General features: G+C 39.1%; 1 protein-coding gene across 2 annotated transcripts; it reads left to right on the top strand.

Moving 5' to 3' along the window:
• The first annotated feature begins 1,258 nt into the window (after window positions 1–1,258).
• LOC128207421 (leucine-rich repeat-containing protein 74B-like) lies at window positions 1,259–23,871 on the top strand. 2 transcript variants are annotated; one of them, XM_052910314.1, is made up of 15 exons: window positions 1,326–1,400; window positions 1,701–2,599; window positions 5,204–5,388; window positions 9,177–9,284; window positions 10,517–10,610; window positions 10,821–10,876; window positions 12,281–12,298; window positions 14,521–14,602; window positions 14,989–15,074; window positions 16,913–17,107; window positions 19,503–19,598; window positions 19,879–20,073; window positions 21,765–21,928; window positions 22,312–22,470; window positions 23,276–23,866. In XM_052910314.1, exons 2-15 carry the CDS (start codon window positions 2,413–2,415, stop codon window positions 23,382–23,384), a joined length of 1,734 nt encoding a protein of 577 aa, XP_052766274.1. In that variant the 5' UTR covers window positions 1,326–1,400; window positions 1,701–2,412; the 3' UTR covers window positions 23,385–23,866. The 2 variants fall into 2 exon arrangements, with proteins under 2 accessions (XP_052766276.1, XP_052766274.1); XM_052910316.1 differs by lacking the exon at window positions 12,281–12,298 and having other exon boundaries at window positions 1,259–2,599; window positions 23,276–23,871.
• Window positions 23,872–25,831: the final 1,960 nt, after the last annotated feature.

The raw sequence follows: 25,831 nt of genomic DNA on the forward strand, positions 1-25,831 counted from the left end.
TACAGTGATGAAACGATTATCGAGTACAATCGATAAATCGTCGCTGACAATTGCTTTTAATTTAATTGTTTATATATTTCATAAAACCTCAATAATCTATCGCTATGGTGTGGTGGGTCCGGTCTTACCTGCAAATACCGGGGATCCCGGCTCGATGCATTCTGTTTTTGAAACCTTTTTTGTATCGTTTGTTATTAACAAATTTACTTTTTTGTGAAAGTTTTATGAAATAAGAATATTTTGATAAAATCTTCAATATTACCGGTTATTGGATGATAAGCTGGTTAACTAATAATTAATACGCTTTTACATGGATAAAATGCTTAGATAACTTACATGATGCGGTGTGCATCATTTTGCAATTGATGTACAATTATTAAGTACACGTATGTGTTTTGCTGTTATGTTTTTTCGTTACGTTATTAAAGACAGAAAAAGGTTATGTATATTTGCCTACTGTTGCAAAAAGCATGATTATAGCATCTCACGTGCTGATTCCAGGTTAAACAGTTTAAATGATCATGATTATACTATAAAGAATGTATTTCTAAATGATAATATAAGCTTTCGATTATTGTCCGATAGTAAATCGAAATACTTGGTCCGATTCGATTCGATTATCGATAGCAAATGGAGTCCGATTTTCAAACACTAGTATTATATGAGTGAATATAAATAAAAGAAACGCTTATGAAGTGATAAAGATTTCAAATGTTTCCATTAAAGGAAACGCAAATATGATACATGCAATCTGTGGTACTTGAGCAGTGTCCATACACAAAACAAAGATCAGTGTTTGTCTGCTTCAACATTTGGAAGTAAGTATGGCTCGGGGTGCGGTCTCGTGATTTCCGCGCTTGCAATTCATATCGTACTTTATTGCCATATTTACACAAAAACACATTTAAATGTTCAGTAGGCAATGCTTAAATCTTGCTATATAATACAAGAGATGGCTTATAACAGGTGTTTATGGACATCTACATATCATTGTCTTGCAAAGACAGTATATTAAAGGTTTGAGCTGAATGTAGAGTATATAAAAAATTTTAAAAAGACAGACAACCCAAAACGGTTAAACGAACCAACGAAAATAGTTTTGTACATAGACCGCATTCAATTGTCAAACCGAGTTTAGTGACTGAAAGCTCCAAAAATAATTGGTTAAATAATTGAACAAGAGTTACATAGTTTCTTCCAGTTTGGCGATAATTGAGCTTATTGAAAATAATAACTACCGCATTCAATAAATGATTTAAAGAACATGTGCAAACACAAGTTTTGTAAATTGTATATTTGTTCAGTGTATTTGTTAAATGCATACGACTTTTATTTTGAAATTTGGAATTAATCTGCTAGCATAAGGATACTTGAATGGCCGGACTTGTGAAATAATGATGGTACTCTAGGGGAGAATATATGATCATATTTGAACTTACATTTTTTAAGGAAACCTTATAATATGATAAAAAATAAATAGGGAAACAGATATTTCATGTTTTAACTTTGTTTACGTATTCACATCTACTTTGAATCAATATTCAACTATAATAATCGTTAATAACATAATACATAAATCAAGTTAATACATACATTCATTTTGTCGTCTGCCTGACAACCCAGGCTCGTTAAAATGGTTCATCATTATCTATTCTGTAATCACCATACGATTTTCTCGAGCAGTTTGTTTGCTTTTTAAGGAAGCTCAGTTGGTTATAAAATATTAAGTTGACTCGTAACAAAACAGAATTTCGGTAACGTCTATACGAGAATCACTAACGGGAAAAATAACATGGTTTAGATAAACTGATAAGAAGTTAAAGATCTGGTTTGAGGTGCCGAAGACATTACACCACACTTGTCATTCAAGAGTAAATGCTGGGAATTTATAAGAAGTTTTATTGATTACATGGTGATGAAGGAGAATATTTCCGCACTCAAACAACTTAAGTACCTTATAAAATTGAAAGTATTGATGTAAACGACGAATGAATACGAATTTACTTTGACATTTACTTCAATAAATTTGTGAGTTGGATTTAAAGCTTAGGAATTGCAAACTTTCATGTATTCACTGTACAACAAATAGACGGGTAATTTTGACAAACTTCGCTTTTACGAGTTTATTATCAGACAACTGAACAAGTGAATGAAATGTTTAAACTCTCCATATAGTGGAAATAATGATTACTCTCATTTGTTATAGTTATAAACGTAAGGAAAACGTGAATGAATAACGTAGTTAAAAAACATTCTCACTACACAGATGGTTTCATAAATGGATGATAAATGCTGGACACAGTTGGAGCTCTTGTGAAACTGTAAAAACAGACGAGTTCTCATAATTAGTACATATATGGATAACTAGCTGGTTAAAATAGTAAAACTGAAAAGAAAGAACGTGTTCAAAATATGGAGGAGCTAACTTCGCGAACGGTGTTTCACGAGATCAGGCTGAAATCAGACGTGATGGAGGAGTTTGATGGTGGAATTCTACTTCCAGATCCGGACTGGGAGGGGCCGGTCTCGGAGAGCGCGGACGGCGGGCGGCAAGCGGCGAATTCCGACGATGAGTGGGACACGGATCTCGAGGAGGCAGGTAATTGATGTCCTTCCTTCCTTCCCTCCCTCCCTCCCTCCCTCCCTCCCTCCCTCCCTCCCTCCCTCCTTCCTTCCTTCCTTCCTTCCTTCCTTCCTTCCTTCCTTCCTTCCTTCCTTCCTTCCTTCCTTCCTTCCTTCCTTCCTTCCTTCCTTCCTTCCTTCCTTCCTTCCTTCCTTCCTTCCTTCCTTCCTTCCTTCCTTCCTTCCTTCCTTCCTTCCTTCCTTCCTTCCTTCCTTCCTTCCTTCCTTCCACTGACCTCTGATCTCTGACCAAATACATGCAGTTACTCGAGAGTCACCAAAAATCACTATAGAGCAATCAATTATTCAATCAAACAGTTCAAACAATTATCAATCAACTTAATAATTTAATATGGAATAACATTCAGTAAATTATGAATTCAGCAAACTATTATATCATTCAATTCGTTTATTCATAATTGATCGAAAAGAACTCATTCACCAAATGCTTTATTCTTTTTATTAGCGTATTAACGTATTTGATATTGGAAATTATATGTATTCATGCTTCATTCAGATATTTCCATAGACTGTTAAGTATTTCAGAATGATAATGTTACAAAAGTATGGTGGTTGATATCTGCCATTTCGTGTTTTCGTGGCGAAAATGCGGTATGATCATACGGCTGACTTTTGCCTCGCAACTTGCGGATTTTTGCATTGGCGTAATTTCGCCGAACATACATCTTCGCGTGTTCGCCTATACAGGCAAGCGCAAAACGACTTTAAAGCATACCATATCCATACTGCTGCCTTTTCAAGTTAAATGATTCGTTTTACACTTGTACCTGAAATGGCTGTACTCTTGGAAAGGTTTAAAAACAATTTTGATATGCGCATGGCAACCGAAAGGCGAAAATGCGCCGCATTATTATTTCGCATTTTCTCCCCGCCATTTGGTACATTTTCGCCCCGCCATTTGGTACATTTTTCGCCCCGCCATTTGGTGCATTTTCGCCCCGCCATTAAGTACATTTTCACCCCGCCATTTGGTACATTTTCGCCCCGCCACTTGGTCCATTTTTGCCCCGCCATTTGGTGCATTATCGCCCCGCCATTTGGTGCATTATCGCCCCGCCATTTGGTACATTTTCGCCCCGCCATTTGGTGCATTATCGCCCCGCCATTAAGTACATTTTCGCCCCGCCATTTGGTACATTTTCTCCCCGCCATTTGGTGCATTATCGCCCCGCCATTAAGTACATTTTCGCCCCGCCATTTGGTACATTCTCGCCCCGCCATTTGGTGCATTCTCGCCTCGCCATTTAGTACATTTTCGCCGCGCCATTTGGTTCATATTCGCCCCGCCATTTGGTGCATTATCGCCCCGCAATTTGGTACATTATTGCCCCGTCATTTGGTGCATTTTCGCCCCGCCACTTGGTACATTATCGCCCGCCATTTGGTGCATTTTCACCCCGCCATGTGGTACATTTTCACCCTCATTTTTTTTTGCATTTGCGCCATTTGGTGCATAATCACTTTTCCTTTTGGTGCATTATCGCCGCGCAATTTGGTACATTTTCGCCGCGAGAACACGAAATGGCAGAAATCCGCAACCATATAACGGCGAAAGTTGTTTATCGTTGAAATTTGAGTCGCAGTTAATAACTTTACAAACATATATATTGGGTAATTTGTTTCAGCTTAGCAATACTTTCGTCCGAGACCTATTTTAACAGCGTGTCTTGATACAACTATATGGAATTACGGGTCTTTAGAATAATTTCAAATAGTTTATTTAGTGTCGTTAAAAGTGAGTTCAATACGCTCGTGGTTTATTCTGTAGAAACGATTAATATTTATTTATTTATAAGCTCTTTCAGTTCGGTTTTAATCAACTGAAAGTAAAATATTTTAAGAGGTTGAATTTATCTATTTTCTGCTTTCAATCCCATGTTTACTGTATAAAAGGTTCATCGAGTTATTTGAATTAAATCGTTGGGGATAAGATTATTTTGAAGATTTTTCAATACAAACGAGACAAAAAATATCAATAACGCGGAATAAGTAAATATTGCTGTACATTATATCGTATAGTTAATATATATAAAATATATAAAACAGAAAAATCATATGATACTATTATACATGTCAGATCTAATGATGAATACTATACACTAAGATCAGCTTCCACGAGACCTAGTTCTAAAAAATGCCTATACAAACTATCTTGTGTACTGTTTTTATTGCAAATTTAATGACCTTGTATAGAAAGTGAACGTTACACAAACACTTTGGTCAAATATTAGAAAATATTTATATATAAAAAAAACAGTCTTTAATTCCTTTCTTAATAACAATTTATACATGGTTTAAAGTATGTACTCAGTTGAGTAAGATCTTAAGAATGTTCGAGAAACTAGCACCAGAGCTTCAAAACTTAATACACACAACTACAATCAATTCTAAACTGTGTTGTTGTTGCTGTTGTTGTTGTTTTTGTCATTTATAAAGGCCACATTGAATATTTGATGGTTTATAGCTACTGTAATTATAGACTAGTAATTATATCATAATGTGTACTCTTCCAAAAATAAAGGCATTTTGATGATTATTATTAAGCACATGTGGTTTTAAGGTGAGACCCCACGTCGGAGGTTCATCTCCGAGGACCAGGCACGGCAGGTGTACCTGGCCGCATGCCGCCAGCTTGACATTGTCCCAGCCCACTGCTTCGTGAAGGGTGTGGACACCGACGTCATCAACCTCAACTTCCAGGGTCTCGGGGCCCGTGGCACCCGTGCTGTCGCAACTGCCATGGTGGTATGTGGTGCACACATTTGATAGTTTACATTTTCGGTGGTTTTTGATTCCTAAGACATGGTTTAAAGTATGTACTCAGTTGAGTAATACACTGTCACACAGCAGTTGCATTGGCACCACAACGATACACTGTCACTCAACAGTTGCATTGGCACCACAACGATACACTGTCACACAGCAGTTGCATTGGCACCACAACGATACACTGTCACTCAACAGTTGCATTGGCACCACAACGATACACCGTCACAAAACATGTGCATTGGCACAACAACGATACACTGTCACTCAACAGTTGCATTGGCGCCACAACGATACACTGTCACTCAACAGTTGCATTGGCGCCACAACGATACACTGTCACTCAACAGTTGCATTGGCGCCACAACGATACACCGTCACTCAACAGTTGCATTGGCGCCACAGCGATACACCGTCACTCAACAGTTGCATTGGCGCCACAGCGATACACCGTCACTCAACAGTTGCATTGGCGCCACAGCGATACACCGCCACTCAACAGTTGCATTGGCGCCACAGCGATACACCGCCACTCAACAGTTGCATTGGCGCCACAGCGATACACCGCCACTCAACAGTTGCATTGGCGCCACAGCGATACACCGCCACTCAACAGTTTCATTGGCGCCACAGCGATACACCGCCACTCAACAGTTTCATTGGCGCCACAGCGATACACCGCCACTCAACAGTTGCATTGGCGCCACAGCGATACACTGCCACACAACATGTGCATTGGCGCCTCAACGTTCCACTGCCACACAACATGTGCATTGGCGCCTCAACGTTCCACTGTCACACAACATGTGCATTGGCGCCTCAACGTTCCACTGTCACACAACATGTGCATTGGCGCCTCAACGTTCCACTGTCACACATGTGCATTGGCGCCTCAACGTTCCACTGTCACACAACATGTGCATTGGCGCCTCAACGTTCCACTGTCACACAACATGTGCATTGGCGCCTCAACGTTCCACTGTCACACAACATTTGCATTGGCGCCTCAACGTTCCACTGCCACACAACATGTGCATTGGCGCCTCAACGTTCCTCTGCCACACAACATGTGCATTGGCGCCTCAACGTTCCACTGCCACACAACATGTGCATTGGCGCCTCAACGTTCCACTGTCACACAACATGTGCATTGGCGCCTCAACGTTCCACTGTCAAACAACATGTGCATTGGCGCCTCAACTTTCCACTGCCAAACAACATGTGCATTGGCGCCTCAACGTTCCACTGTCACACGACATGTGCATTGGCGCCTCAACGTTCCACTGTCACACAACATTAGCATTGGCGCCTCAACGTTCCACTGTCACACAACATTAGCATTGACGCCTCAACGTTCCACCGTCACACAACATGTGCATTGGCGCCACAACGATCCACTGTCACACAATATATGCATTGGCGCCACAGCGTTACACCGTCACACAATATATGCATTGGCGCCACAGCGTTACACCGTCACACAATATATGCATTGGCGCCACAGCGTTACACCGTCACACAATATATTCATTGGCGCCTCAACGTTCCACTGTCACACAACATGTGCATTGGCGCCACAACGATACACCATCACACAACATGTGCATTGGCGCCACAACGATACACCATCACACAACATGTGCATTGGCGCCACAACGATACACCATCAAACAACATGTGCATTGGCGCCACAACGATACACCATCACACAACATGTGCATTGGCGCCACAACAATACACCATCAAACAACATGTGCATTGGCGCCACAACGATACACCATCAAACAACATGTGCATTGGCGCCACAACGATACACCATCAAACAACATGTGCATTGGCGCCACAACGATACACCATCAAACAACATGTGCATTGGCGCCACAACAATACACCATCAAACAACATGTGCATTGGCGCCACAACGATACACCATCAAACAACATTTGCATTGGCGCCACAACGATACACCATCAAACAACATGTGCATTGGCGCCACAACGATACACCATCAAACAACATGTGCATTGGCGCCACAACGATACACCATCAAACAACATGTGCATTGGCGCCACAACGATACACCATCAAACAACATGTGCATTGGCGCCACAACGATACACCATCACACAACATGTGCATTGGCGCCACAACAATACACCATCAAACAACATGTGCATTGGCGCCACAACGATACACCATCAAACAACATGTGCATTGGCGCCACAACGATACACCATCACACAACATTTGCATTGGCGCCACAACAATACACCGTCACACAAGATGTGCATTGGCGCCACAGCGTTACACTGTCGCACAATATATGCATTGGCGCCTCAACGTTCCACTGTCACACAACATGTGCATTGGCACCACAACGATACACCATCACACAACATGTGCATTGGCACCACAACGATACACCATCAAACAACATGTGCATTGGCGCCACAACGATACACCATCACACAACATTTGCATTGGCGCCACAACAATACACCGTCACACAAGATGTGCATTGGCGCCACAGCGTTACACTGTCGCACAATATATGCATTGGCGCCTCAACGTTCCACTGTCACACAACATGTGCATTGGCACCACAACGATACACCGTCACACAGCATAATTATGCGTTGGCGCCACAACGATACACAATATATGCATTGCCACCACAACGATACACCGTCATACAACATTTGCATTGGCACCAATTGTCAAGAAAAATGCTAAATGCACGTGATGGAAACGTTAGAAACTGCAGAATTATATAAACACTTTCAATGAAAATCCAGATTTTGACATGTTCAAAATAAAACTAAGGCAAGTTATGCAAGTTCTAGATGATCAAATTTTATTTTTGTCTAGAATTTATATTAAACGCACCACATCATCCCTCACAAGTAATTGACACAGCAACGGACATGACGCTCTGGAGAATTTTCCACGCATCATAAAATGTTGCTGCTCCAATTATTCCCGGCGTATATCAGTTGGTCTAATACGACTTTGTATAGATCTTCATTGTTTTTCTCCTACAAGAAGTTTCACTTATTTTCTTACTATATGATGCGTTAATATATGTCCCTACAAAAAATGCGGAGGCTTATAGATTTGACCATGTCCGCCCGTGCGTCCGTCCGTGATTCCGTCTGTAAGTATTATGCGAACTTGTGTCGCTCAAAACTCCAAAACTTTATTACCTACAGTGATTAAGTTCCAAGGGAATGTTGGTTAATGGGGTGATGAAGTTGTGCACCTGGAGTTTCGGTTCCCGCTACACGTAGTAAAACCAGAGTTATGGCCGTTGAACTGGCACAAACTGGCATTTCTCGACATGTGTCCCTCAAAACTAAAAAACAATATTACCTAGAGTCATGAAACCTTACGACAATGTTTATGGGATGATGCAATTGTGCATCTTAGGTTTCGTTTCCCGCTGCACTTAGTAAAAGCCTCAAACACTGTATTACCTAGAAACCTTAAGGGAATATTGATGGGGTGATGAAGCTGTACACTTAGTGTTTCGTTTCCCGCCGCACTAAGTAAAAACAGATTTTCGGCCCTTGAATTATCAAAACTTGGCATTTCTGGACTGCACTTAGTTTGTGAAACTATTGATGCATCTTTATGGAGAATAAAGAAAATAATGGCCTTCGCCTTTGTGACATATGCGGTATTTGGGGACATCCGTGTCCTATGGACACATTTATGGTTATTGCCTAATTGAATATGTAACTGCAAAAAATGTTTCTATACTGTCCTAGTTGGACCGGATGGCCACACAGCTGCTGCTGGCGGGGAACGTGATAGGGCGGGAGGGTGTACGTTTTGTGTGTGACATGCTGCGAGAGAACGACTACCTAACATGCATCGTAAGTACGATGATAAGACGTAAAAGCTACCGCACAACAAAGTAAGTATGACAATCAGACGTAACATATTATCCCACACACATCGTTTGTACGGCGATCAAACGTAACGTTCTACCTCGCACACATAGTAAGTACTGCGAAAAGTTGTGACGAGGAACTATACACCTCGTAAGGACGGCAATCAAATGTAACCAGCTTCCTCGAACATGTACGGCGATAATACATAACGTGCTAGCTCGAACATGTTGTAAGTACGGCGATCGTACGTTAGGTGCTACCTCACAACCATCGTAAGTACGGAGATCAGTTGAAACGAACTAGTTCGAATGGAGAATAAGTACGGTAATCAGACGTAGCATGCGACCTCACACGCATCATTAATACGGAAATCAGACGAAGCATGCGACCTCACACGCACCATTAATACGGCAATCAGACGTAGCATGCGACCTCACACGCATCATTAATACGGAAATCAGATGTTACGTTCTACCTCAACCACATCGTGTAAGGACGGCGACCTGACGCAACGTACGTTCTACCTCGACCACATCGTGTAAGGACGGCGACCTGACGCAACGTACGTTCTACCTCAACCACATCGTGTAAGGACGGCGACCTGACGCAACGTACGTTCTACCTCAACCACATCGTGTAAGGACGGCGACCTGACGCAACGTACGTTCTACCTCAACCACATCGTGTAAGGACGGCGACCTGACGCAACGTACGTTCTACCTCAACCACATCGTGTAAGGACGGCTACCTGACGCAACGAACGTTCTACCTCGCACTAAAACGTAGGTATGACGATTAGGCGTGTCCTTTTCCCTCACACATTTCGTAGTACGACGATGAGACTTTCGCACAAAACAGTGTACGTATTGCGACTAGATATAAATTCTACCTCACCCAAATCGTTTAGCAATCAGACGTAACGTGCTACCTCACAAACATCTTAGGCAGTAACGTGTTGCCCTTAGACGTTAAGTTCTACCGTATCGTTGGTACGGCTAATACACGTACTATACCTCTTACCATTGTCCTATGCCAGTACCAATATCCAATTAATTAAACATGTGATCTTCTAAATGTAAGGCGCCTTACAACCAAAAGGTTGGAGTTCGAGTTCTCTTGTCAATTAAAAATGTTTCAACCCAGAATATCTATCAGCATATAGCTCTCTTCAACTAAGAATAAAATATGAGATATACCATTGATGTATTTTCTAGGATCTATCTGAAAACGGACTGGACTCGGCGGCGGCGGAACTGCTGGCCTCAGTCTTCCGGGAGAACGATACGCTTCAAAGCCTCAAGCTCGCAGGTAGCCATATGCTCATTGTGGAATTTGAACTTGAACCGTACCAAAGGAATTATAAAATATAAGCTGCGTCTCTTGAGCAATATACACTATTGGAAACTGTTTTAGATGAGGAAAACTGTGTTGGAAACGATACATGACCAACGCTTTGTGAATAGAAAACGTTGTTGGTTGAAATAGTCTGTTGTTATTATAGTGTCCAACCCTTTTCAGGGAACAACTTTAAAGACAGAGATGCCGAACATTTTGCGGCCATTCTTGCCATTGGAGTAAGTTACGGGGCTCAATATTACAGTCAATACAATTGACATTTGATTTAACAATTTTAGTCGTGCCATAACTTCAATAATCTTAGAGACTCGCTCATGTTTTTGAAAATGCATCTGAAAATACGTATTTTATCATTAGTCTACTCTATGACACCGAAATTGAAGAAAAAAATACAATGAAAGTTAAACAAATATTTCGTTTTTCGGGGATTCGAACCAACGCCGTAAAGTCAAGAAAAAATAGAAAACCAACACTTTAACCACTAGGCCTCAAGTACTAATACAATAGTCGTGGGATGGTTTGACGTTTTAACAATACATTGATAACATCACGTGATATTTTCAAGCAACCAATCAGGCTACAACGAATCGCTGAATCCCGTTAGTCACGGTATTCCAAATTGTGGTCTTTAAGCAAATACCAACATTTGCTGAAGGTATTCAGCTGTCAGTATCTTAGTTTTAACACTCCTAAAGATTTGCCTTACTTTACGAGTATTTCGAAAAAAAAATTTTTTTCGTAAAAGTGCATTTTACAAACCATGAGCGAGTTCCTTTTAATCTTTATCAATGTCACAAATTGCAAAATATTGTGTGTGTGTGTGTGTGTGTGTGTGTGTGTGTGTGTGTTTTTCAATTTCGTCAACTTTGTGCTCATTTTTAATACAGGCTAAAGTTCAATTCACTCAAATGTGTTGTAAAATAATGAAATGATAACATTAAGATAATTTCTATGTACGACAGATCGACTAAAATTGTTATTTAAACTTCTCTGGAGTCTCAAAATGGACACCTGTATTGGTTTCCACTCAGAAAACGGACGCCACTGTTTCATGCCAGTTCCGTTTTACAATTGAACTGAAAAATGATTGTGTCGGAACATCTGGAAATTGTTTCTTTAAGCCCGAGTTATGACTTACTGTAAACATTGTGTTTATAATGAATACTAGTGTTTCGACTCAAACTTTGGTAGGTTGCTGTAGGTGCATTAAATGGGCACAATATAGTTCTACTATTGATAGATGCGCAAAAGAAACGTATTGTTCCAAATGCATTATTAAAAAAACAGTTGATTTTTGGCGCGTTTTTTTTTTAACTGGCGAATATGTGACCACGTAGCTATTAAATAAAAAAAACCAATTATAAAGGCTAAATATTTTTTTAATATGTACCCAAACATATATAAATGAAAACCTTTCTTGGATGCATCTATCAAGTGTAAAAAGATATATTGCGTCTTTAACGTCATGGATATTACGTTGTGGTTGACATTGTAGCATGACATCGATTCCCCGGTAAACATAGTTTTATAGGTCTTTGTTGTGAACGTTTCACATTGTTCACGAGCTGGTTTGTTCCCCGCTATTTCACGGCATCATGGCAGCTTTATTTGTTCTCCTCTAGCCGCACTTTAGACGTGGTGTAAGTATTGTACATATATATATATATCCTTCCCTTCTTATACCTCAGTGGACCACACACCCCGAAATCCAAAATATTGCGTGTATCAGTTGTTTACATTTTTGAAAACAATGTGCTTCGGCAGCTTTTATGGGACAAATAGGTCCATCCTATTCAATAATGTATAGAATGATCACTATTAAATAGCAAAAGTTTTCGTGATAATATTCCCAGTCAGCCAAATTATATCCAGCCGATATCGGATATATATATTATTTACTTATCGGATTGCATCCTCGGCACTCCAGTGTATCATAACCTATATGTTATGATACACTGGTATGCCAAGGATGATCGGATTGATATAGCGATATCCTGGCGGACCGATATATCAAGTATAAAATAAGGCCGCCATCGTAAACTTACAAAAGAATAAATCACATACAGTCGAACCCCGATGGCTCGAGCTCCTTGGGACCGGCGAAAATACCTCGAGCCTCGGAAAATTCGAGCCAAGCGGGAAAACTTACGTTAAGCGGAATTCGAGCTTAGCGAGTTTGAGCCAACGGGGTTTGACTGTATGATTGAAAGAGGTTAAATTGCCGTTGCTTGATAATTGGCACTTGTGCTCATAACGTCCCCGTGACTACATCTCGTGTCGTTATGGTCAATTATCATACCACGGGCCCGGCCTCGCCATGTTTTTACCTCTACGTAACGTAATCTCACATTCCAACAAAGACTCTTTATTGTAGTGTAAAAAAGTGGAAAACATTCTAACCTAAACATCCTTACCGTCGTGCTTGTAGCTCTTATGAGAAATGTGATTTGGGATGTGTGTGGTCCTGAGGCCTCAACTGTATAACACCAAGCCGTTGTATTAGGCAAACGTTTGTCAACGTTATTTTACTAAATATTGTGCAACATTAACCGTCAGAGCATTTCGCGTTACCAACAACACTCGGTTCATTAGAGTTTCGAACCCAACAGCTCGATTAAGTCCTCTGCGCATGACTTATCAACTTGACTATAGGGCAAATTACACCAATTCGGAAGTGCCTACGCATCCCTTATATCTTTTAATTTACTAATGACAGTCATTCAAAGCATGGTTATACCATCTCCGACCATTGGCTTCATGCTGGATCTACTTTTTTTATACTGTTTACATTTTCACCGCATTGCTTGTCCTCGTACACCGGAAATGATCATTTTACCGCATATACAGTGGTAACGTTCAACCAGTTTTATCTTCTTTAGGAGGAACTTTTTTCTTACATTGTTTAATGTTTAGTACAAAAGTGGTGCTTTTCCCCATACATGGTGTTCGGGACCGCGAAGCACTAGAAACCAGTGTTATATTGCATTCAAATTGGTCTGTTGACTATAGCATGATTATATAGGAAATTTGTTTAGTGCTGTCTAACCTATAGTAACAACCAGCCAAATATGAAAAAAAACTTCTAATATTTAATACCATTGCAAATTTGTATAGTTTTTACGCGAGTAATTATAGCAGGTAACGCGAAAACTCTCCAGGGGCACATCAAAACACGTATGCACATTTTTACATTCTATATATCTCTCTATATATAATGATAATATTTTAACAATTAATATAATTATCATATTGTTTCACCATTTCTGTATCGGCCACGAATTATACAACTATTATTATTCACAGTGACACTACGTATACGACACTTCTCACGAAACATTTAACACTCGTAGGACAACGTAATGCTTCGTCAATATTCATAACATACATGTATACGTAGATCTAATATATTGTACCAAAGGGTCACAACCCCCTGTGTATCGTACAGCTTACTCGTACCTTTTCTTAAACCTAAACATACAAACTTTATACTTTACATACATTGCTAAAACATTAATTACAAATATTGTGATCTATAGCCTTGATTAAAATAAACATGTTTGACCCTATGTATATACGAGCTTTTAAAGCGAAAACATATAACAAAGAGGTATATAATTCCAACTGCAACATTTCACGTGGCATGTTGCGACATGTTCCGTCCAGTGGTGTTCAGCCATAATGGCTTGAACTTGGAAACACTTTATTTCATGTGTTTTATGGATTATTTCAGCATTTATGAGTTTATTTCAGTATTGTATGGGTTTATTTTAGTAATGTATATGCTTATTTAGCGTTTAATGAGTTAATTTCAGTGACTGAAGGAATTATGCTTTTTGTTATGCACGCTATTGATTTTTTTCAGCAATTTACGGGCTTACGGAAGCTCGATCTGTCACATAACAACTTCGGGGACGTAGGGGCCGAAATACTCGGGAAAGCATTGGGTAAGACTCCACTCGCCGTATTATGGGTCACAGGTGGAGGACCTTATTAATATTCCTAGATGTTTTAAACATTTTGTAATATCCCACTACCGTTTCGATTTACTCAAACTTTTTGACAGACCTTAAAACATTTGCACCACCATAATAAATAAAGTGTTTTACCTGATATAAATCAGGATTGAGACAAAAATAGGTGTTAGCCCCGAGTCATCAGACTCGATTTCATCCCCCGATCGCCAAGTAGGTAAGTTTTCCGACAACATTTGGGAGTATGCAACAGCCCGCAATATCAACTCGCTTAGCATTGCTTGCAAACAGAAAGAAAATACGTGTATTGTTCATTGTTCGTGAACGCGTATATGTAAGGAAATCGTTTATGATTTTAGACAACAACGAGACATTAACGGAGCTAAATCTTGCCTGGAACCAGATACGTAAGGATGGAATTCACCATATATCCAAGGGCATAGCAGTAAGTTCAATTTCACAAATAACGCAACACATATAAACCCATATCCAAGGTAATAGCAGTAGGTTCAATTTCACAAATAACGCAACACATATAAATCAATATCCAAGGTAATAGAAGTAGGTTCAGTTTCACAAGGAACTCCACACATACCAACTCATATCCAAGGTAATAGCAGTAGGTTCAGTTTCACAAAGAACTCCACACATATAAACTCATATCCAAGGTAATAGCAGTAAGTTCAATTTCACAAATAACGCAACACATATAAACCCATATCCAAGGTAATAGCAGTAGTTTCAATTTCACAAATAACGCAACACATATAAACCCATATCCAAGGTAATAGCAGTAAGTTCAATTTCACAAATAACGCAACACATATAAACCCATATCCAAGGTAATAGCAGTAGGTTCAATTTCACAAATAACGCAACACATATAAACCCATATCCAAGGTAATAGAAGTAGGTTCAATTTCACAAATAACGCAACACATATAAACCCATATCCAAGGTAATAGCAGTAAGTTCAATTTCACAAATAACGCAACACATATAAACCCATATCCAAGGTAATAGCAGTAGGTTCAATTTCACAAATAACGCAACACATATAAACCCATATCCAAGGTAATAGAAGTAGGTTCAATTTCACAAATAACACAACACATATAAACCCATATCCAAGGTAATAGAAGTAGGTTCAATTTCACAAATAACGCAACACATATAAACCCATATCCAAGGTAATAGCAGTAGGTTCAATTTCACAAATAACGCAACACATATAAACCCATATCCAAGGTAATAGCAGTAGGTGAACTTTCAGAAATGTCACGACATATATCACCAGATATCCAAGATAATAGTAGTAGGTCACCACACATATCACCAGATAACCAAGGGAATAGCAGTAGGCCACCACACATATCACCAGATAACCAAGGGAATAGTAGTAGGTCACCAAATATATCACCAGATAACCAAGGGAATAGTAGTATGTGAACTTTCCGAAATGTCACCACACATATCACCAGATAACCAAGGGAATAGTAGTTGGTGAACTTTCCGAAATGTCACCACATATATCACCAGATAACCAAGGGAATAGAAGTAGGTGAACTTTCAGAAATGTCACCATACATATCACCAGATAACCAAGGGAATGGAAGTAGGTGAACTTTCCGAAATGTCACCACACATATCACCAGATAACCAAGTGAATAGAAGTAGCTGAAATTTCAGAAATGTCACCACATATATCACCAGATAACCAAGGGAATAGCAGTAGGTGAAATAGTAGTAGGTGAACTTTCAGAAATGTCACCACACATAATTATCACCAGATAACCAAGGGAATAGCAGTAGGTGAAATAGAAGTAGGTGAACTTTCCGAAATGTCACCACATATATCACCAGATAACCAAGGGAATAGCAGTAGGTGAACTTTCCGAAATGTCACGACACATATCACCAAATAACCAAGGGAATAGTTGTAGGTGAAATTTCATAAATGTCACGACACATATCACCAGATAACCAAGGGAATAGTAGTAGGTGAAATTTCAGAAATGTCACCACATATCCATAGCTTAGTAGTAGGTGAAATTTCACATATTTCACCACAAGTACAAATTTTAACTGACAAATTAGCTTGAAATCAGAATCCATTTAAAAGTATCATGTTTTTACAGCCATCATGACGCATCATATTGGTTGAGAGCTTTTCTTATCAAAGAATACAAAGACAATAAATTTGCTTTTATCATGCTCATTTTAAAATCTTACATTATAGTATTATCTCAGAAAATACTTTAATACAGTAACTGCCTTCCTCAGGACAACAACAGCCTAAAATTGCTGGACCTGTCGGGAAACGGCGTGGACAACGATGCCGCGGATTGCATTGGGAGAGCCCTGGCCGCCAATCGTTACCTCATTACCCTCAACCTCGCCTCCAACCGGATAGGCCTTCAAGGAGTCGTCTATATCTTCACCGGAATCGCCAAGAACGAGACGCTCAACACCATTCTGGTACAATTATCTTACAATTTATGGGACATTCTCCAGTTATCTCTCTTACATATAGCAATAACTTGGACATTCTTCAGTTATCTCTCTTACAAATAGCAATAACTTGGACATTCTTCAGTTATCTCTCTTACAAATAGCAATAACTTGGACATTCTCCAGTTTTCTCTGTTACATATAGCAATAACTTGGACATACTCCAGTTTCTCTGTTGCATGTAGCAACTGGATGGGCATACTCTAGTCATATATGTTACATGTAGCAACTGGATCGACATACTCTAGTTATCTCTGTTACATGTAGCAACTGGTTGGACATTCTCTAGTTATCTGTGTTACATGTAGCAACTGGATGGACATTCTCTAGTTATCTGTGTTACATGTAGCAACTGGTTGGACATTCTCTAGTTATCTGTGTTACATGTAGCAACTGGATGGGTATACTCTAGTTATCTCTGTTACATGTAGCAACTGGATGGACATACTCTAGTTATCTGTGTTACATGTAGCAACTGGATGGACATTCTCTAGTTATCTGTGTTACATGTAGCAACTGGATGGACATACTCTAGTTATCTGTGTTACATGTAGCAACTGGATGGACATTCTCTAGTTATCTGTGTTACATGTAGCAACTGGTTGGACATTCTCTAGTTATCTCTGTTACATGTAGCAACTTGTTGGACATACTCTAGTTATCTGTGTTACATGTAGCAACTGGTTGGACATTCTCTAGTTATCTGTGTTACATGTAGCAACTTGTTGGACATTCTCTAGTTATCTGTGTTACATGTAGCAACTTGTTGGACATTCTCTAGTTATCTGTGTTACATGTAGCAACTGGATGGACATACTCTAGTTATCTGTGTTACATGTAGCAACTGGATGGACATTCTCTAGTTATCTCTGTTACATGTAGCAACTTGTTGGACATACTCTAGTTATCTCTGTTACATGTAGCAACTGGTTGGACATACTCTAGTTATCTGTGTTACATGTAGCAACTGGTTGGACATTCTCTAGTTATCTCTGTTACATGTAGCAACTGGTTGGACATTCTCTAGTTATCTCTGTTACATGTAGCAACTGGATGGACATACTCTAGTTATCTGTGTTACATGTAGCAACTGGATGGACATACTCTAGTAATCTCTGTTACATGTAGCAACTGGTTGGACATTCTCTAGTTATCTCTGTTACATGTAGCAACTGGTTGGACATTCTCCAGTTTTCCCTGTTACATATACCAATAACTTGGACAAATTCCAGTTATCTCTGTTACATGTAGCAACTGGTTGAACATTCTACAGTTATCTCTGTTACATGTAGCAACTGGTTGGACATTCCCCGTGTAACGTTTCTTTCCTAGCTAGCTCGGACACGCTACCTAAATTAAACTATAAACCTATTCTCGGACTGCATTGTCCCAAAAATTAAGCATGAAATTAATAATATATACAAGTGATTAACAATGATTGCATACAAAACCAATGATTGGAGAAATAATTATTATGGTTCAAGAATTAATGTTCAATTATCCCAAAACCAAGAACGCGCAAACAGAAATATTCAACACCTATGCTTTATCTTACAGGACCAGCAAACAAAACGCTTATAAACCAATCACAATATATCAGCGAAACCTGCAGTCCTAAGTGTAATGCTTTTACGGGGAATCAAACCATTGACCCTGTTCCGTCTGTATCGCAATGATCCAGGCTTTCTAAGAGGCCAAAAAGAAACCCCACGGATGTCCGAACCTAGAAACTAGAAGCTGTAGCGCAATGCATCACTTTAATTCTCCTAGCCTCCGATAGTTCAGAACCCGCCCTCAACAGTACAAAACGATACTTTAAAGATTCCCTAAATATTAACGTGATGTTCTCCCATCGGTTTCGAGACACGAACTAACTATTTCTATGCCTTCCGCTTCTGATATACCCTTACATCACGTGACCAAAATGGAATGGTCCATTTTAACAAATCCTATGGGTGAAACCATTATATATAACTAATACTACAGAGTATGGGTGTCAAGTTTATCAAACTTACGAAAAAGTAGAAAACTATTAAGAATACACCATATTCATTTACTAGCTAAATTTAGACATGTAATACTAAAACCATAACATTAGTATTAAATACACGAAATCATCATAAAGAAGTCATAGCGATAAAGCGAAAATCAAATACTCTATAAAATTCACTATTGAAACAGAAATGATTATTTTTCGGGCTCCGGACTACATGATTCCATTAACATTACACCCGTTACAGATAGCAACTTTCTGCTGTTATCTCCGGACATTCTGCAATTATCCTTTTTTGTATAAGAAATTGACGTAGATGTAAATTTGTAGAAGAGATGATTTCTGTGTCAATGTGTTCGTCTGTTTCAGTTGACAGGAAACCCTCTAACACAGCAAGGTCCTACTGCGGCCCTTAAACTGCTACAGCAGAGTGAAACAAGTGTGTTGGAGAAACTGGAAATAGCGGTAAGTTTCTGAATTTGTTGAATGGTATCGCGTGTTCCAAGGAGTGTAAATACGAACGATGGCTTATAAGTTTCGTCGTTGTTTTTGCCAAGGTCGTTTTGTCCTGGTTTCGTTTTGATGTTTTGTCTTTTCGTCACGATGTAAGGTGTCGTCTCTTCAATTTGCCGAGGTCTAAAACAATACTTTTTCTGGCTGCTCCGACAAAGCCAAAAGACGAAACTGGCTGAAATCAACTTATCAATTGCACTACCCTTAGTATTGTCAGCTTGTATTACCACAGGATGCGTGCGTGGCCCGAGAATTCTACTCGGTGCTGGAGGAGGTCCAGCAGCGGCGGCCGAAATTCCAGGTGGTGGTCGGTGGCTTCATGGACGGGCGTGACATGTGCAAGGCGGCCGCCAAGACGAGCCAGCAGAGCTGGACGCGAGATCCTGTCCTCGTCTTCATCCACTTCCTTGAGAGCAGGGAAATCAAGGTACAGCAAGAGTGCCAACTGTCGCAAAATACACCCTACCTATTTTAGGACACAAAGTTAAGTAATAATTAGTTGTTAGCCAACTAAATACAGTGTATGCCAGTTCGTTGTCATAACTTTGGAGTGACTAAGACGACATGGCCGGTATACCTTACCGAGATATTCTGCCTATGAACATATTGTCTAAATTTGGTTATGATCGGGCAAAGCTATAAAAGTAGTTGACCGGAGAAGTGACTCAAGCGATTTGGCTATTTATCGAAAATGTCCAAGATATTGTGCCCATACACATTCAGATCAAATTTGGTGATCATTGGACAAATGCTTCTAAGTAATTGATTGGACACGACCGACATTAGGTGATTTATATAATAAAAGGCCGATAACTCTACAGTGACTCGAGCGACATGTCTGGTTAACATACTTTTCCATTATATTATGCCGATACACATTCTGGCCAAACTTGGTGATAACTAAAAAAGGCTTCTTAAGTTATTGATAAGATAAAACCGATTTTAAGTAATTTATATAAATAAAGGGCGATACATCTCGATTGACTCGAGTTTGGCTTCGATTGGCTTGTTATCGAACTTGTCCAAGATATTAAAATTCTGACTAATTTAGATGATGTTTGGACAATTTTTAAAGGTTTCTTAAGTTATTGATCATTCAAGACCGATTTTAGGTTATTTCTTTACATTGTGTAATTAAATACCGAGTTTAGGTTATTTCTACAATATAAGATTAATGATACTTGAGTGACTTGAGCGTTAAGGCTGGTTATCGAACCCAAGATATTTTTCAATACGCATTCTGACTAACTTTGGTGATGATTGGACGAAGGATTCGTATGTTATTGATCGGACATGACTGATTTAAGGCAATTTTTATAATTAAAGGGAGATAACTCCGACTGACTGAAGCAATATCGAACTTGTTATCGAACTTGTTCAAGATGGTATGCCAATACACATTCTGACTAAATTTGTTGATGATAGGACAAATGCTTCTAAAATTATTGATCGGAAAAAAATACTTGACACCGCCCGTCCGACCGTATACCGCAGTATAAACTATAATATATCCCGTTCTTTGAACACTACGTATAAAAACGCCTACATATATTGTACATACAATGTAATACTTAAGAGATTGTGAAAAGTAAGCATTCCGGTACTTGTACGGATATATTAACGTGTAGATGCAGACAAATGTAGTGTTGTCACCGGGAGATCAAGTAGAGCTGCGTTATAGATTTTATAATGATTTCAGTTTGCAGATGTAGCGATGGTTCCGTCAGCGGGATCGGCAGAGAAGACAACACAGCAACTGTGGTTGTACATTGGTTCTCGGTAGACATGTCAACAGAAAGAACAACCACAGCAACTATCCCGTCAACAAAATCCCAATAAAAACAACAACAACCAAAGTGATCATTAATTAGTCAAATATCTAGTGTAAATGACATTGTTTTGAGGTCAAGAGAACGAACACCTGTCAGAGCTGGAACTCACCAACGACCGCTTGGGCGATCGACGAAAAACTATTCCACAATAGTACTTGAGCTGTTCCATCAGATGGATGCTGACCGCAACTGCTCGCTCACGCGGGAGAAGTTTGTGATAGCCCTTCGGTGGCTGAGCTGTCCTTACGACCCATGCCAGCTGTAAATGTTGTTTGTTTCCTTGCAGGTATTTGATTTGTTCAAGCAAATGGATGCGGACCGCAACTGCTCGCTTACGCGGGAGGAGTTAGTGACGGGCTTGGGTCGGCTAGGCTGCCCTCTCGACACCCGCCAGTTGGACCAGCTCATAAACGCGCTGGACGTGGACCACAGCGGCGAGATTGATGTCGAGTAGGCCACCCCTTCACAACTCATATTATTTCACATTAACCACTTTTTCGAAATTGTGAAATTTCATAGGCTCAGGATTTTACGTTATCAATCGTAGAATCGAACCCGGTACCCACATTTTACTCGTAACGATTTCACAAGATTGTAAATTTTCGCAGGCTTAGTAAAATAAAAGTCGTGATCACAAACTTTATAAACATAACTATCTTCCAAATTTATTTTTAAAATTATCTTAGTATCTGGCAATTTTCACTATTAAAGTATAATTACGTGAATAGCTTTCATATAAGGCTTAAGAGGGTATTTTCCAATTATCATGGCAATAATAACGACATCGCCGTTGATGTTTAAACGCCATGAAAACGAAGGTTTTTTCCATGCAGGGAGTTTTTGGACGGCGTTGCTAGACACAGCCGACGTTTCTCAAAATGGTCGACAGGAAGTAGGAAGTCATCTTCTGGTTCCCGGCTCCCGTCCCAGCAGTCCGACCGGCCGTCCTCCTCAAACCGACCCACTCCCGATGCTCAGCAAGATACGTTTGTGTCCGTAAATGTTATACTCGTTTGAGTGATCTTCTCCTTTCAGTGCATGCCAGTTATAATAGTTATATTTACTTTCATATTTTTACAAATTGACATGACTATGCAATCTCACCAGTATGTTGTACATGACTAGTAGATGATCCCTATTGTTTTTGGAGCTAGTAGCTCAAAAGTGAAGGTCACAGTTAATGTGTTATGTAAAGCTTTGTTCCAACAATGACTCGAGAACCATAAGGACCCACCAGCACGTTGCCAATAGATGATAACAACAACTATGTAGTTTTTGTGGTCAGCATTTTTAACGTCATTCAACGTGTCAGTGTTATAGCCAGAGAGCAGTCTGACATATTTAGTATATAATTCAGTAGAAAAAACCCTTTTGCGTCTAAGATCACATATAGGCAACGGTTCAGGTTGTGTGACCTTAATTAAAACACACGGTTTCTGTGCAATATATCCAGATAATTGATCTTATAGCTCTCAAAATTACAATGGTTATTGAGCATGATGAGCAGTGGATAGACCTAATTGGTTATGATGTTAGTACGTCATATATGTAAATATTGAAGTGGCCCGTTTTAAATTAAAACTGGTACTAAATTTGGTTCGACAATGATTGGCAATCACTACTGGCAACGCGGTTATGTTCTCGAGGTGTTATAATCGATCTAAGGGTTGGTAGGTCAAAGGTCAAGGACACAGTATTGTCAATGTCCTGGCTTTTATAGTTGTCGAATTATACACTTTGACCAAACCCCTGCTAGTGCTGCTTTGATTATAATGCTATGATGTATTTCCGTTATAGGTCAACTGACACTAAAACCCTCCCACCACCTGTGACAGATTTTCCAGTCACCAACGATGTTTCAAGGGACATACTACTGACTGTACCAAGGGGCGCAACTGTTTCATAATGTGGTCGATTTCTTTGAAATGTAAGGTCAAGGCTACGATTGGTGGGCGATTTTATTGGGGATTGTTCCGAATCCTCGTGAGTGTCAACGCAAAGAAGAAACGATATGTGCTTCAAAAATATTGCGTTGCAGAACGTTTTAACAATATCATACATTATGTATTTTTATATTTATTTATTAAAATTAAAGTTCGTAAATGCATTGTCCTACGTATCGATTATGGAACGTCAACTAGTGTCATCATGCAAACCACTTCTTTCAGATAACCGAGACACGTTTGTTAGTGTGTGTACTGTATGCAGAACAAGCTGCTCTGTCCGCTGGGCCGTTATTCATAAAACATCTTAAGTCATTTCCTAACTTAAGTCATTACTAAACTTACGTCATTTTTCTAACTTATGATTCTTAATTATAATATATAATTATGAGTTAGTAATATCTGAAACACTTTATTTTCAATAGTTTTATAACAAATACATTGTACATACTTTAACGTTAAAACACTTCTGTTCATGTGATTTGACTATGAAAACTTCGGGAAATTTAATTAAGTTAAGAAATTACTTCATAAGTTTTATGAACTCCTTAGTCCATTCTGGACCATTCTGAATTGTAAGATAGATTTCCTCTGCAAAATGAGTTCAGATAAATTGATCATGGGAATCACAGAGAATGCATCTTTTTCTGATATCAAATGCCCAAGAATACTAATTGTGTTCTGTAGTCGGAATTAAAGTTAAAGAAGATGGGAAATATTCGGCAAGATGGTTGCTCATATAAAATGTGTTTATTTTGTTTTTCGATCGGGTAGTCCAAAACCTATCCGTCCGCGGACGCTAAACACAGAAACGATTTGGTATGGCCTTATTTGCTGTCGTTGGGTTATTATACTGGTGACGCCATCTTTTTCATTGTCCAGAAGCTTCGAACGGAAATTGTATGAAAACAGCGATCAGGGCTGGCATTACGAATATAGGTTTTTATTGGATCTAAGAACGATGTAGCTAATCGGATTACTTGTCATTAATAACTTACCAGTAGAGTGAATGAAGTCAATGATGTATGACCATAAGTTGAATTAAGTCGCATAATTATAGAATACCAGCCCTGATCTTTTGTCAGAAGTCTGTCACTTGTTTTTTATATATTGTAGGGCCGCTACGCAAAAAATCATTCCAAGACAAAAAAGTTGTCAAACGGTAAATCTGTGAGAGTGCAGCTTTGGTTGATGAATGTAATAAATGGGGCCGAAATTAATACTTAGGAAGACGGCCCTAGCTAATGGCATTTTATGATAGGCTAGGAAGACTTAGTAAGTTATTTTATCTCGTGAAAAAATACCTTTTTATTTGATAACTGAAAGAATCGGCTGTACTGTATTGTTTATACTTGTCGCGATTTTCTATAATATAGGATGAACATGAACCTATATAGCTCTGATTCAAAATATAGAACGTTGCTGTACTGTATTTTGGTAAATTCTGTTTGTCACGTGAGAAGGAAAGATTCAATATTGATCACTAAAGTGTGTTTAGACTGTAGGCCGCTAGGCCTGCAGACTTTTATAACCGTATCTCGAAAATCGCACCTGCAGATCGACATAACATGTTTAACTTTTGGCGAATTAATGCGCGCACGGGCGTATCAATCCCAGCGCGGTTAGAACTGCGGTGATAACCGACCTAATTAATTTACATTAACATTTACATCTTAAATAAGTAAGCAGTCTGCTCTAATAGCTACGAGCTGCGTTCTGTACATTTATTAGCGTGCTATAAATAGCGCCGTTATGAGTTTTTAATCTATGTTATGCGGTTAATATAGTTCGAATAAGCTGCGTTTTGCGTCAAAGAACGCAATATAAAAAGCAGAATCCGCAAATAGATTCAAAAACGCGTACTGAATCAAATAAATACATGTATTACATACCTGTGTTTAGATTTTGCTTCGGCCGAGAACCGATAATATTTACATGTACAATTTAGTTAAGAATATTATATGGGTCATCGCATTCGGACACGTTTATTCCTCGGAAATAAACTCTGAGCAGTCGTTAAAACCCGGAAGAAATATCGATCGTATTATCGAATTAAATGCTAATTAGGCGTAAAATATCAATTCCTAATGTTTTAAATGAAATTATAATACTTCATTTTATTATACAATTAGTTTTTTTTGGTGATTGTAGTTCACTCATAAGTATTTTTTCTATGTTTTAAATTGCCTATATCGGCTAGCTATTACTTGACATTTTTAGAGAGATTGTGAGTTTTTACTTGTGTTTGTAAAATGTGTTTCGCATAAAATCATTCTCTTGTGTAAGTACACACTAACAACCTTTTTTTAAATCATTACTAAATATATAGTCAACACTTTTACCATTCAAATAAAATCGCGTAAAGCGTTGGCAGGCTATCAGCCTGCTACAATATGTGTCATAGTCATGT

Source organism: Mya arenaria, chromosome 11 (genome assembly GCF_026914265.1).
Source record: "Mya arenaria isolate MELC-2E11 chromosome 11, ASM2691426v1".
Taxonomy (NCBI): Eukaryota; Metazoa; Mollusca; class Bivalvia; order Myida; family Myidae; genus Mya; species Mya arenaria.

Excerpts from the sequence above, each read along its gene's own strand:
- LOC128207421 (XM_052910314.1), top strand. The coding sequence starts at position 2,413 with ATGGAGGAGCTAACTTCGCGAACGGTGTTTCACGAGATCAGGCTGAAA. Across the intron at positions 10,611-10,820 it reads TCAAAGCCTCAAGCTCGCAG|GGAACAACTTTAAAGACAGA; the intron begins GTAGCCATATGC and ends AACCCTTTTCAG. Across the intron at positions 15,075-16,912 it reads ATATATCCAAGGGCATAGCA|GACAACAACAGCCTAAAATT; the intron begins GTAAGTTCAATT and ends TGCCTTCCTCAG.